Source organism: Ochotona curzoniae, unplaced genomic scaffold (assembly GCF_017591425.1).
Source record: "Ochotona curzoniae isolate NIBS_2020 unplaced genomic scaffold, NIBS_Ocur_1.0 contig_2318, whole genome shotgun sequence".
Classification (NCBI taxonomy): domain Eukaryota; kingdom Metazoa; phylum Chordata; class Mammalia; order Lagomorpha; family Ochotonidae; genus Ochotona; species Ochotona curzoniae.
The window spans coordinates 11594009-11607401 of NW_024465419.1; the positions used below are offsets into that span (position 1 = coordinate 11594009).

A 13393-nucleotide genomic window follows, 5' to 3' on the forward strand; every position below is an offset into this window, starting at 1 on the left:
GTCACTTCCATAGCAGTTGCAGCCAAGAGGAATCCTGAGGTTGAATTCCCAGGCCACCCCTGTGACCAGCAGGAAGACTTGGAGGCTACAGTGTCCTATGAATTGAGGTCCTGTCTACCAGATGAACCAACCCCATACTGGAGTTCAGTATCTGCCCACCCAGTGAGTGAGTGAGGCAGAACTCTGAATGTAGAGGTGGAGAAAAGCCAGGTTAACCATTTCCCCACCCCACCACACGCCAGCAGCCTAGCGACTCATTAGCACCATCACAGGGCTGAGCTGGGTTGGGAGCCAGCTTTATCAGCTTCAACAGGTGTTGTGCTGCCTACCCTAACAGGCCCACCCAGCTCACCAAACCCTAAGACATTCCCTTCCTTGATTGGCCTGGGCAAAGTCTATGTTTCTCATACCCCATTTGTGAGAAGTTCTGTGGTGAACTGGAGGGCCCAGATGGACACCAAACACTGGATGCCCTCAGTATTTGCTCCTTATAAGACAGCCTGGCAGCCCATAGCTTCCTCTGCCAACCTGGTAGCCCTCCCTCCTCTCTGACCTTTAACAAAGCCTTGCCTGGGTCTAAACCCAAATGAGGCTGATGGAAGGGCTTCCAGCTGGCCAGCAGAGGAGGCGGGCCTGGGTCTTCTTTATCCTATTAGTCACCCCGCAGAGCAGGACATGAGGCACTTGTGGTGTTAGTCACTCAACACTGAGTGATTTTTACTGAGAGATTTTTACTCTGCTATAGCAAAACTGTTTCTGTTGCTGTTGGAAGTACCAGAAATTCAACTAGATTTAGGGAAATGGGTTATATTATATTATTCACAGTAAATAAGGACCGAAATTTCTACATATTTGCAAGTCAAGAAGTTTCTAGAAAAATGGGATGCTACACAGAGTGATGAGGGATCCCGAGATCATGTATGTCCTTACTCCACAGGTAAAACGGCTTACCTGGCCTTCCTTTCTTCTGCTTCTTCTTTTTATTTATTTATTTTTAGATTTATTTTTGTTGGAAAGGCAGATTTATAGAGAAGGAGAAACAGAGAAAGATATGCCATCCGTTGGTTCACTCCTCAGGTGGCTGCAATGGCTGGAGATGAATCAGTCGTTCCAATTTTAGTATATGCTGCCCAAGCGAGCATGAGATGATTCAATCAAAACCCAGGAGCCAGAAACTTCTGCCAGGTCTCCCACATGGGTGCAGGATCCCAAGGCTTGGGGCCATCCTCGACTGCTTTCCCAGGTCACAAGCAGGGAGCTGGATGGGAAGTAGAGCAATGGGACAGGAAGAGCGCTCATATAGGATTTTGGGGCTTGCTAGGGGAGGACTTAGCTGCTGAGACATCACGCTGGGCTCTGCCATTCATTTCTTATTAGAGTTAGAGGGGAGCTGGAATACAGTTCTGGCTCTTAACCCAGTGCTCTCCCTGTTGCTCCAAAGTTATCTTCTTGTCTTGATTTCTTTTAGGTACTGTGGCCAAAGTCAACCTCAGTAATAAGGTGGCACTGCTAAGCCCTATTCCACAGTTCTTTTAATATCCTCACTTGACATATGCAGGAAGGATATTTAGAGCATGAAGTAATTTGTACAGAGTTCTGACAGGTGACAAGGTTGCCCTCTCAGGTGGGCCATTTGCAGAAACTGTCTCCTTGCCCTGTCTGCTTCCCCATACTTCCTCTGCCATCATCAGCTTCTGTCTTCTTGCTTTATCTGTTGAGATCCCAGATAAAGGCACTGGGCACCAGGACCTTTGAGAGCCACCCAGCAGTGGTGACTGTCTTACCCTGGAGGTGGTGACATGTGCCAGTGCTTCAGGCAAGCCTCTGTGCCCAAGGAAAGTTTGATACCAGCAGTCCAGGAAAAGAAGAGGAACTGTCCGGGGTATAAGATAATGGAAATTAAAACAGAGACAATGATTGTTTTCCACCTCAGAAGATTGTCAAAAACTTGAAGTTTGATCATTCTGTGTGCTGAGGTTTTGAGCAGGTAGGAATAGTTTCTGTCCTTCAGTGCTGGTGTGAGCCAGCCCCGAAGGCAGTTAGGCCACTTGTGTGTGGAGGGGGACCTGTTCCTAGGGAGATGATCATACATACTCTGAGAGATGTGTTGGCAGGGTTCATCACACCATTGTAAAAGCAACAAATTAGAAGCCATACAATTGTTAACTAGTGGAGAAATGATAAAAGAAACTAAAGAATAGTCTTATGGTCGATGGATAAAACAATCAAAAGAATTTGCTAGATCTAGGATATAGCTGGTTCTCATTCAAGCTAATTGTGTTCTGTAACGTCATTGCAAAGCCTAAATGAGTGAACATTAAACCAGTGGAAATACAGGCCCAGAGTCCTGGAAACCGATGGTTGATGGAGGTTTTTGTCAGCTGATTAACACATGACCTTGCTTTGAAGTGTGTTCCTGTTGAAAGATACCTTGTTGAATATGTGTTTTTGGTAACTTCAAACTCATGGCTGACAACCCTGTAGATGAAGCTAACGTGGCACGTATCTTCCCCAAGAGACAACGCACAGCCTTCCTGAGTTTAGGAACAGCAAACAGCACAACACCCAACACAAAATACACCCCTAAAGGGGTATTTGTTTGCAGGGTGGAGCAGGGGAGCTGAAGCCAGAAAGCAGGGTGTTGCTGTGTTTGACTGCTTTGTGGCAACATTTTCACCACTCTGAGTGTGTCCAGGAATGAGTGTGGAAGTGCTATGAGTAGGGAAATTCTCAGATTTGGAATCTGCACATAATGAAGATCAGTTGTGCATGCCTTTACATTTTAGTATCTCTGAAATTGAAGGTGCATCTTAGATTCCATGCATTAGGATCTGAATCTCACTAGGAACAGACTCTATGGCTAAAGTTCAATGAAACCCAAGTGGAAGATCAGCATATATAGGATAGACCTACATATATAGAATAAAACAAAATATGATGCCAGTTTCCCTTTGCTCTGGAATGATTAAGAGCTCCTGGGATTACCCAGGTCCCACGCACAGCTCTAAGTACTTAATCATCTTAACTAATTCGTGTGGTCCTTAAGACATAGTGCCAGTTTCTATCCCCATTTTATATACAAAGGTTAAGAACATTGCTCAGGGTCACACATACACAAATAAAGATGTTTATTTCACCCTTCTTTGAACATTACTGGTTGAATTTGTTCTGTGAACTCGTTTGATGTTATTTGTGTCCTAACAGAAGCTTAAATATAGGCAAACTATTAACTCAGTGCATCCTAAATTGTTTTGTTACGAAGTTGAGCAATTTCACTCCTCTGGTTCCTTTATTGTCCCCATATCTCTTACTTAGATGCGGAGATGTGTACTTAAGATGGATTTCATTGGTAACTGTATTTTTCCCCACACTGGATTAATGAGATTGTTCTTTGCCTTTGAGTGTTCTTTTTATCTTAGCTTCATAAAAATATTTCCTGTCTATAGATATTGTTTTTATTAATGAGAACACTTACATAACTTGTTCTGTTTATAATAATGCTTATTCATTTTAAATGTGCTCAAGTTGTATCTTTTTTATTTTATTTTTATTTCATAGCCTTCATTATTATTATTATTATCATTTTATGATACAGTTCCATAGGCCCTGGGGTTTCCCATACCCCCTCCCCAGTTCTTTGCCCCCCTCACTGAGTTCCCCTACATTATTACTATACTATAGTTCTTCATAAAAATGATGTCCGTCATTGTGGGCATGGACAATGGCAGAGTCCAGCTTCCTATTGTCAAGACATAGCAAACAGTTTCATTGGGAGTCCATCTTTGTCTTGAAGTAGAGATGTATACTGCATTGTATCTTCACATCTGGATCTGACAGTTTCTATTACATAGTTACTATACATCCCCTTAAATGAAAAGCCACAAAACAAAATAAACAGTAAGAAAAAAGAAATTAACAATGCCATGAAGTTAAATTACACCCTGCTGAATGACTAGTGTGTCACTGAAGAAATGAAAAAGAAAATCAAGAACCTTTTTGAAAATGATGCTACTGTATGATCTATTTGAAGAGATTAAACTTAAAAAATCAAAATCAGTGAGATACAGTTTCCGCTGATCTTTGTTGGTGAGCTATGTCTCCTGTAGGCAACAAATAGATTTTTTTTAATACAGTCTACTAATCTATGACATTTGATTGAAGAGTTTAAGCCATTAACGTTCAGGCTTAATATGAATGGGTAGTAATTTGGTCCAGTCATTTTAGCAATGGGTTGTTCATTGATTTAGTCTTCTCTTGTTATTTTACTGGGATGTTCTTCCCATTTGCCTTTTCTCTGTGGAGAACATCTTAAAGTATCATTTGTAGGGCAGGTTTGGATGAGGTATATTCTTTTAACTTTTTTTTACTGTGGAAGAATTTTATTCCATTGTCAAAGACAAAGGAACGTTTTGCTGAGTACATTATCCTGGACTGACATTTTTTTGCTTTTAGAATCTGAAATATGTCACTCCATTCTCTTCTGGCCCGTAGAGTTTCCTGTGAGAGATCTCCTGTGAGTTTACCTGGCATTCCTTTATATGTCAGTTGATTTTTTTTCACGTGCACATTTAAGGATCTTTTCCTTATGTTTTATTGAAGAGAGCTTGATGATCATGTGCCTTGGTGAAGATTGCTTTTGGTCAACCCTGTTGGGAGTTCTGTGCCCCTCCTGGGTGCTGCTTTCCAATTCTTTCTCTAGATTAGGGAAGTTTTCCCTTATTATTTCATTAAATATATTTGTAAACCCAGCCTCTCTTTCTGCACCTTCTGGGACTCCCATAACTCTTATATTTGGTCTCTTAATAGTGTCTTTCAATTCTTGAATACTTTTTTTGGCCTGATCCAGCTCTGCTTCCAGCTTCTTGTTTGTTTCCCCCTGGTGACAAGAAATATCTTCTAATTCTGAAATCCTTTCTTCTGTTTCCTTCATTCTATTTTGGAGACTCCCCACTGTACTTTTAGTTTGCTCCACTGTATTCTTCATTTCTGATATATCAGCTTTCATGTGATTTGTTGCTGTTATTTGCTGTGTAACATATTCCTTGAATTCCTTGAATGCCTGCTTCACGTACTTCTCATTGTTGATAATAAGCTTTATAACAAGTGTTTTGAATTCTGTATCCCCCATTTTCTCGTTGTCTTCCTCAGTGAACTCTGAGGTTGGCAAAGGGTTTTGCTCCTTTGTAGGGGAATCTTCAGTAATATTCATTTTGCTCTTGGTCATTGTACTTCTGGTTATGAGATTCTTCTCCTTGGGGCAGGTTTCTAAGCTGTGTCACCCACAGGTCTACAGTGCGATTTTACTTATTGCAGTTGGTACCTGGTACTTTCTTTGCAGTCAGTTGTGCCACTCCCCCCAGCGAGTTCCAGGTCTGGGTTCTTCTTATGTTAGACTTCCACCACAATCTGTGCAACCCCAGCTCCTGACTCACCACTCTCCACCTCCTGTAATATCATGCTGAGGCTGCACCATTGTCTGTACAACCTTTTCCCACTTCCGGTTGGAGCAGGTCCCAGGATTAGGGAGACAGCAGGTGTCCTATACAGCTAAGTTGTTGTTAGTACTGATCTTGCCAGCACCTGTCGGCCATTAGGTCTGAGGGCCACACAAACCTGTTCTGACCTGTACAATGCCTAAGTCAGTATTATTTTCCTGTAGTACCGCTGCAATGCACTGAGCTCAGTGAGTTTGCTCCTATCTCAGCACATGTGTAGCCTGCTGTTGTCCCGCAGTCTTAAAGATTTTTACACCGTACAAAATGGCACCCAATTCAGCTGTAGGGGTGGACTGGGTTACGAAATTCACCCTGCTTCCCGCACTGCCTATCTGGGACCTGCTGTTCTGTCTCTGCTCTTGGTCAAATCAAACAGACCCACAGGAGGGGCAGTTCTTTGAGTTTAGCTCCTGAACTCCTGGTAAACATCCCTTCCCACTTTGTTGTTGGGGGAGTTCCTGCTGCTGGTGGAGTTTAGATCATGGCTCGCTGAATGCTGCTGGGGTATCAGTCACTGCAACACCACACTGTTGTGTCTGCTGCTTTCCTGTGTCTATCAGTTAGTGAATGTGTTCAAAGATACAGGATCGTAAGGATGTGGTTATGGGCATCCTAGGACACTGCTCAAAGTTAGCCACCAGCTTTCTGTCCTGGGAAAGCTGAGAGTCAGAGTGCCAGAGTGATGGAAGCACACCGCCAAGCACGCAAGTTGCATAAATTACAATGTAAAACATGAGAGTGTTTATAAGCTCCAGGCAGTATTTCATGTAAGAATTGATGTACAAAAAAGAAACGATGTATCTTAAATCTGATACTCTCCAAGAGTTAAATATAGGCAGTTTTATTTATTTATATTTAATTTTTTAAATGATTTATTTGAGAACCTGAGAGATACAAAGAGACAAAAGGGGATCTTTTGACCACTGGTTTGTTCCCTGCATGCCCATAACAACCGATGCTGGCAAGGGCCAATGCTGAGAGCCAGGTGTGCAATCCAGGTCTGCGACATGAGTGGTAAGAACTCAGTGACTTGAGATATCATAGCTGCCTCTCGGAGTTTGCATTAAGGGGAAGTAGGGAATGTGAGCCAGACCTGATACTTGAACCCAGGTACACCAGGATAGGAGGATTTTAGCAACTAAGCCATCACCACTCCTATGGAAGTATTTTAAAGTGAAGCATCAAGAAAATTTGAATGCATGTTTGATGACAGATTTTTTTTGTATGCCTTGCATATTAAAAAAATTACATTGCTCTTGGGGCTCATCCTGAGAAACTGTTGGTTCTCTAATGCTTTCTCATTTAACAAATAGCTTTGCCCTCAGCTCTACTGCTGCCTACTGAAAATCCACATTTGTATTCTTTTAGTGGTAGAAAACATTCTGACCCCATGCCCGCAAAAGGAAATTATTACATTGAGTCAGGACTGTCTGGCTTTGTAGGCAAAAGCAACCAGCCTCAAGTTTGCGTGGTTCAGCCTAAACCATTTCTGTTTGCTCTGTGTGACTCTTTGTCTGTGAAGACACTTTAGAAATTCATGGAAAAATAGAATTAAAAGAGAAGTTCTGGTGCATGAAGGTTTTCAAAACTGTATATATGCAGGGTCTTCCAATGATCAAGAAAAATGTCACAATGAAAAACCTATACACAGTTTCAGTGTTTTATACTTAAATAAGCTTCTCTTTTAATTCCATTTTCACAGACTTTAAAAAAAATACTCTGATAAATTCTGATAGCATCTATTTGCACCTGACTTGTCCACCTTAGACTGTAACCCCTTGAAGGTATGGACTCTGCTTGCTTCTGTGGGTCCTACCCTCTGTTTCATAGCGTGTGCTTGGAGTAGATGCCTCCTGGGTGGAATGAAGTCTGGGAGGCTGTGGCCATTTGCTTACCTGCCTGTGTCCTCCCTTCCAGCTGTCCACATGTGCAGCATCGTGGAGCATAACTGCGCCCACTTCTGTATCAACACGCCCGGCTCCTACGTCTGCAGGTGCAAACAAGGATACATTCTCAACTCGGATCAGACGACTTGCAGAAGTAAGATTACTTGGCTCATCTCTGATTTTCTCTCTTCTCTGAGCTTATGCTATGCATCTCCATTCTCTCATCTAACCCACTCACCATCTCTCTAAAGAAAGAACCGAGTTTTTTAGATTTAATAGTTTTTTATTGACCCCACTTCCTACTTTGCTTCCTAAGGCCCTAGACCAGAGCCCAGCACATGATAGGCCAGCAAAACAAGTTTATATGACCCATGTAGAGGCATACTCAGAAACAATCCTGTAAAGGTGGACTGTCCTCCTTCTTCTTTTAACATTTATTTTTGTTGGAAAGACAGATCAGATTTCCGGAGAAAAGAGCAACAGAAAGAACGATCTTTCTTCCTCTTGTTCAGTCTCCAAATAGCCACAGCAGCCGGAGCTCAGCTGACCCAAAGCCAGGAGTCAGGAGCTTCTTCCAGGTCTCCCATGTTGGATGCAGGATTCCAAGGCTTTGGGTGATTGAGCAGGGAGCTTGATGGGCAGTGGAGCAGCCATGGCACAACTCATTGCCCAGATGGGATCCCAGTGCTTGCAAGGTGAGAATTTAGCCACTGAGCAATTGCGCTGGGCCCAGGCAGCCTCCTTTACTTCTAAGCTGCAGCTTCAGGGGAAAACTACTGTTGAGCCTTTTAATCTGCTGTCTTTATTCACTGCATCCTGAGGAATTATTTCTGCGCTTTATCCTCTGAATTATGGACTTAGGAGGAGTTATTAACCTTGACTGGGAATGCTTGTTCAAGTTCTACTTTAGAGATGTGCAGGCATCTAGCTGTCTTGATGAGGGACACTCTAGAGGTCTCCTAAATTAAACACACACACACACACACACACACACACACACACACACACACACACACTCACACACAGTGTTAGAAATCATATCTCCTATTTGGCCAAATCCCAATGACCAGACAGTGTGCTGATATGAAAAGTGGCACAAGGTAATCTGCCCCTTAAAGAACAGAATGAACTGCACTTTAATATTGAACCATTTCTTTTTTTTTTTTTAAGTGAATGGATTCACCATGTTAACTCTTGGACAACCAGACCACCAAAGCAAGGCTTGAGGAAGGCCAAACTCAGAGAGTCTGATGAGTAGTGGAGGCCAGGCATAATTGCTGTTACATTGCATGCTGAGCAAATATGCATTAATGAAAAGCAGTTTTCCCAAATGGCTATAATTAGTATCACATTTACAGAACCAAACCACATTTTCCATTTTTCTTCTCACTTTCCAGTTTCAGGGTTGAATGGTTGGCTGGAAGCATTCCCACTCCCCAAGATTAGGTAACATCTGCTTGATCATTTCCAGTTCTGTGGCCTGGAGAAGCCCAAAGCCCTTTGGAGTCCATGAAGCCCAGAGGTTCTGCATTTACAGGGTCCTCTCCCTCCGCAGAATGCAGCCTGAATTATCTTCATCTTCCACTGGAAGATCTGATGTGTCTTCAGGTGGCTCCCTCCCAAAAGTCCTAAATAATCCTGGGTTTCATAGACTTTCCTGAAGCACTGGAGAAGCTCAGGATAGATCACATCACACACAGCTCAGCAAATATCTCCCCTGGACACTTCCTGCCTCTCTTCTCGTCCAGCACCTTCCTGCCTCGAGCTGCTTCTCTGGGCCACCCCAAAGAGTACTCACTGTCCTGTGTCTTGACCACTTCCTCCCAACGCTTGCAAGGAGCGTAGGTGGTTCCTCTCCTTGTCTCAGATGCCCTGGGAATTAGCAAGGGTCAGGGCATTTGGTGATGTCATTTGCCATGGATTGGTTTAGCCAAGCCAAAAGGATTCTGACACAGGGGAATTAAAAATTAACAGTACATTTTTCTGGGCACTAAAATGGCTGGCTAAAGGTGCTCTTCCCTTCACAGTAGAGAAGAAAAACAAAGGAAAAACAGCAGCTGTGTCCCCAGAATACCAACGTAAAATATGCGAGTACAATGGGAATATAGCAGAGGTGTTGGAGATCCCAGACTCATAATGACCTTTGAAAGAAGGTACTTGAGCATGTAGTGTCTGCTGGGCATTTCCTGCTGCAGAACTGTGGGACCCTCACATGCCCTGAGCCGAGTTTGGGGAACTCCCAGGTTCCCACCTACTGCACTGTCCTAAGAAAGAACTCAACTCACGTTGCACTGCTCCTTACACCCAAGTTCTTGTTGCATAAAGCCATCTTGAGATCCTGTCCACCTGGAGTTCTTTGAAGCACTCAGGCAACTGCCCCCAGTAGCTGGACCAGTCTTTTGAACTTACTAAAAGATCTTACCCATCTTTCTATGGCTGTAGCAATTAACTGAGTAGCCTACTCCAAGGGGTTTGGCCCACAGAGGCCCTGGAACCTAGCCAGGTGGCAGCAGACAGACCCGCTCATCCACCATAAGTGCCAGGAAGCAGCTGAAAAGACCTCCCTGGGAAAGTCATACCCGAGAAGCTCCCCAAAGTCGCTGTGTGACCTTCAAACTCTAACAAGTGCTCTGTCTGGGTCCATTGCTGTGGAAAAGCTTGAGAACAGATATTTTTTGGTAAGATTTATTTATTTTATTTAAAAGGCAGGTTTGACAGAGTGAAGGAGAGATGGAAAGAGAGATCTTCCTCTACTGGCTCACTTTCCAAATGGCTACAATAGCCGAAGCTGAGCAGATCCAATGCCAGGAACCAGGAGCTTCTTACAGGTCCTTCCCACAGGTTAGGGGTCCCAACAAGTTGAGCTATCTGCCATTACTTTTCCAGTCCACAGGCAGGGAGCTGGATGGTAAGTGGAACAGCCAAGACATGAGCTGGCACCGATGCTGGCATTTGAAGGTGAGAGATTAGCCTGTTGAGTCATGGTACCAACACCCCTAAAAAATACAAATACATTTTTAAAATATTTATTTGTTTTTATTGAAAAGTCAGATATACAGAGAAGAGGAGAGACAGAAAGATCTTCCCTCCGCTGATTCACTCCTCAAGTGGCCACAACAGCCAGAACTGCACTGAACCCAAAGCCAAGAGCCAGGAGCTGCTTCTTCAGGGTCTCCCATGTGGATGCAGAGTCTCAAGGCTTTGGGCTGTCCCCGACTGCTTTCCCAGGCCACAGAGAGGGAGCCAAATGGGAAATGGGGCCGCCGGGATTAGAACCGTTGCTCATATGCATGTGCAAGGCAAGGACTTTAGCCACTAGGCTACTGCGCCAGGCCCAAAAATATAAATATTATAAATCAACCATCTCCTGACATAACTCAAAGAACTATATAAACAAGATTAAACCAGATACAAAGTTAATACAAAGAAGCAAATAACAAAATGCAGAAATAAATGAAATAGACTAGTAAATGAGTGCAAAAGGTCGATGAAACTAATGGTTGTGCTTTTGAAAAAATAAACAAAGTTGACAGTGCTTTAGCAAGATTAATCAAGATTAAAAAAGACACCAGTAAAACTGGAGATGAAAAAAAAAGGCATTACAACTGATACCACTGATATATAAGGAGACTATTATGGGCAACTAAATACCAACAAATTGTAAAACAAAGAAGAGATGCGTAAATTGCTGCACACACATAACCCACCAAAGTTGAACTGTTAGGACAGAGCAAACCAGGAGAGAACAATAACGCATAGTGTGATTAAATCAGGAATAAAATGTCCTCCAACCAAGAAAATCCTAACAAAGAAAAAACATGTCTTCCCTGCCAAGAGTTACCAAACTCTAAAAGTGTCAGTTCTTCCCAATCAGTTTTAAAGTATCAAAAAGTAAGGAGTATTTCAGGCCTCATTCTGCGAGGCCAGCATTACTGTAATATCAAGACCAGACACACAGGGACCAAGAAAAGGACCAATATTGATAAATATAGATGCAAATTGTCGACCGAACCATAGTAAACTGAATCCAACAGTCCATAAAAACAACACACTCAAGTGGTGTTAACCCAGGCAGGCCAGCATGGTTCAACACACACAAGTTGACAAACATAATATGTCAATGGAGTTAAAGGTAACCAAATGATTACCTCAACAGATACAGAAAAAGCACTTGACAAAAATGAACATTTTTTTCAGGAAAGAAGCCCTTAACAATTAGAGTGTAAAAGAAGCATACCTCACCACAATAAGCGTTTTATGTGACAGAGCTGTAACAAACATCATATCACATATACACAAAAATCTGTTGGAACTGATACATGAATTCAGTAAAGTCATAGAATCCAGAATCAGCACAGAAAACCAGCAGCTTTTTAAGAAATCATTAATGAACCTGCTGAGAAAGAGGTCAAGAAAGCAATCCCAAGGGCTGGCATTGTGGCATAGCTATATGCCTACTGGTTGGTGTCTTGGTTGCTCCATTTCTGATCCAGCTCCATGTCAATAGCCTGGGAAAAGCAGTAGAAGGTGGCCCAAGTGTTTGGGCCTCTACATCCATGTGGGAGACCTGGATGAAGCTCCTGGCTTTTGGCTTGAGCCTATCCCAGTACTGGCCATTGCAGCGATCTAGAGAGTGAACCAATACATAAAATATTCTCTCTCTCCTTCTGTCTGACTCTCAGAGTAGGTCTTTTAAAAATTGATCTGAAAGAATTAGAGGATAGAATAGTTGTTGCTAGAGCCTGGATAGGGGATGACTAAATGGGCCCAGAGGCTCAGTCGGATGGGAGGAGTAACATCGAACTCTAATACAACAGGGTAACCACGGTTGATGGCATTTGTTGGACTATGTCAAAAAAGCCAGTACAAAACATTTTGAATGTCTCTAATACAAAGAAATGATATATGTCTGAAGTGATAGATGTGTCAGGTACCCTGATATGATCATTACTATTGCATGCATTGAAATGAACACACTGTACCCTGCGGATATATATAAATATTATGTGCCAATGTAAAAATTTTGGAAAGAAAGTGAAGGCAGGAAAAATTGTTTTGGAAGTAAAAAGCTGTTGTGCAGGTTCCATAAGCCATGGTTGTGCAAACCCTACCTGGATTGGCACAGTCTTGGTGCCATGCTCTCCCTGCTGCCTGGGACGTGCAATGTAGAAGAGCCTGAAGCAGAAACTGCTGTGACTTCACGGTGACCTGTCAGGGTAGGCAAGCCTGGGTGGAGGAATGACAGGTGTGGCAAGCAGGGGCTCCAAGCTTGAGTAACTTGGGAATCACCAGACATTGATTGCAGGCTTTGCCTTGGAGAGTCAGAGTCAGCAGGTGTGGATTTTCAGAGAGGCTTCTGACAGACTGCTGCCACACCCTGAGATTCACCAGCTTGCCACACGGAGGGGGAGAAGAAGAGCTGGGGCACGGCACGGTTTTCCCACTGTCCTCCAGTCACTGCAAACAGTGAGGTTGTCTTTCCCTAAGCACCAGACTTAGCCTATTTAAACGATGTCCAGTTGCTTCTTTTCCAGAAAAGGCTATGACAAAGGATTCTCGTGAATCTGGGATGCCTGTGGCATCAGGGAGCAAGCAGGGCTTTCAGAGTTTGCAGATCTGGGCTTGTGTCCTGACATGATCGCTTGACGGCCACGGCTGTCTCTTCCTAAGCTAGTTATTGCAACTCTTTGACTCTCCGTGATTTTACTGCTAAAAAGGGAAAGATGGTATCATGTCAGTATTGATCTCAGCACTGGGTCCTGGCTAGCCCCTGTATGCGGTCTAGTAAACAGTTAACAGCGGTGCCAAGGAAAGTCTATGCCATTCGCAACCTCCGCCTACAAGTTGCCTGCAGAAACCTGTTCCTGCTAACCTTAATGGGAGCTTACAGTGGACTGTGAAGGGAGCAAGACACAACTATTCTTATTTTTTCTTTTTCCTTTCCTGGGCATAGCTGGAAAACCTCTCAGATGAGATGGAATGTGCATTCTTTGTCTTCCCTGAAGGACTTTT

The 13393-nt window shown here is 43.3% G+C and overlaps 1 protein-coding gene across 1 annotated transcript in view; it reads left to right on the forward strand.

Moving 5' to 3' along the window:
• Positions 1 to 13393, forward strand: part of MATN2 (matrilin 2) — a 102081-nt gene that overhangs the window by 14956 nt on the left and 73732 nt on the right. The window contains exon 5 of the mRNA XM_040972693.1: positions 7413 to 7535. Coding sequence (XP_040828627.1) covers positions 7413 to 7535 — 123 coding nt within the window. The remainder of the gene's footprint in view (positions 1 to 7412; positions 7536 to 13393) is intronic.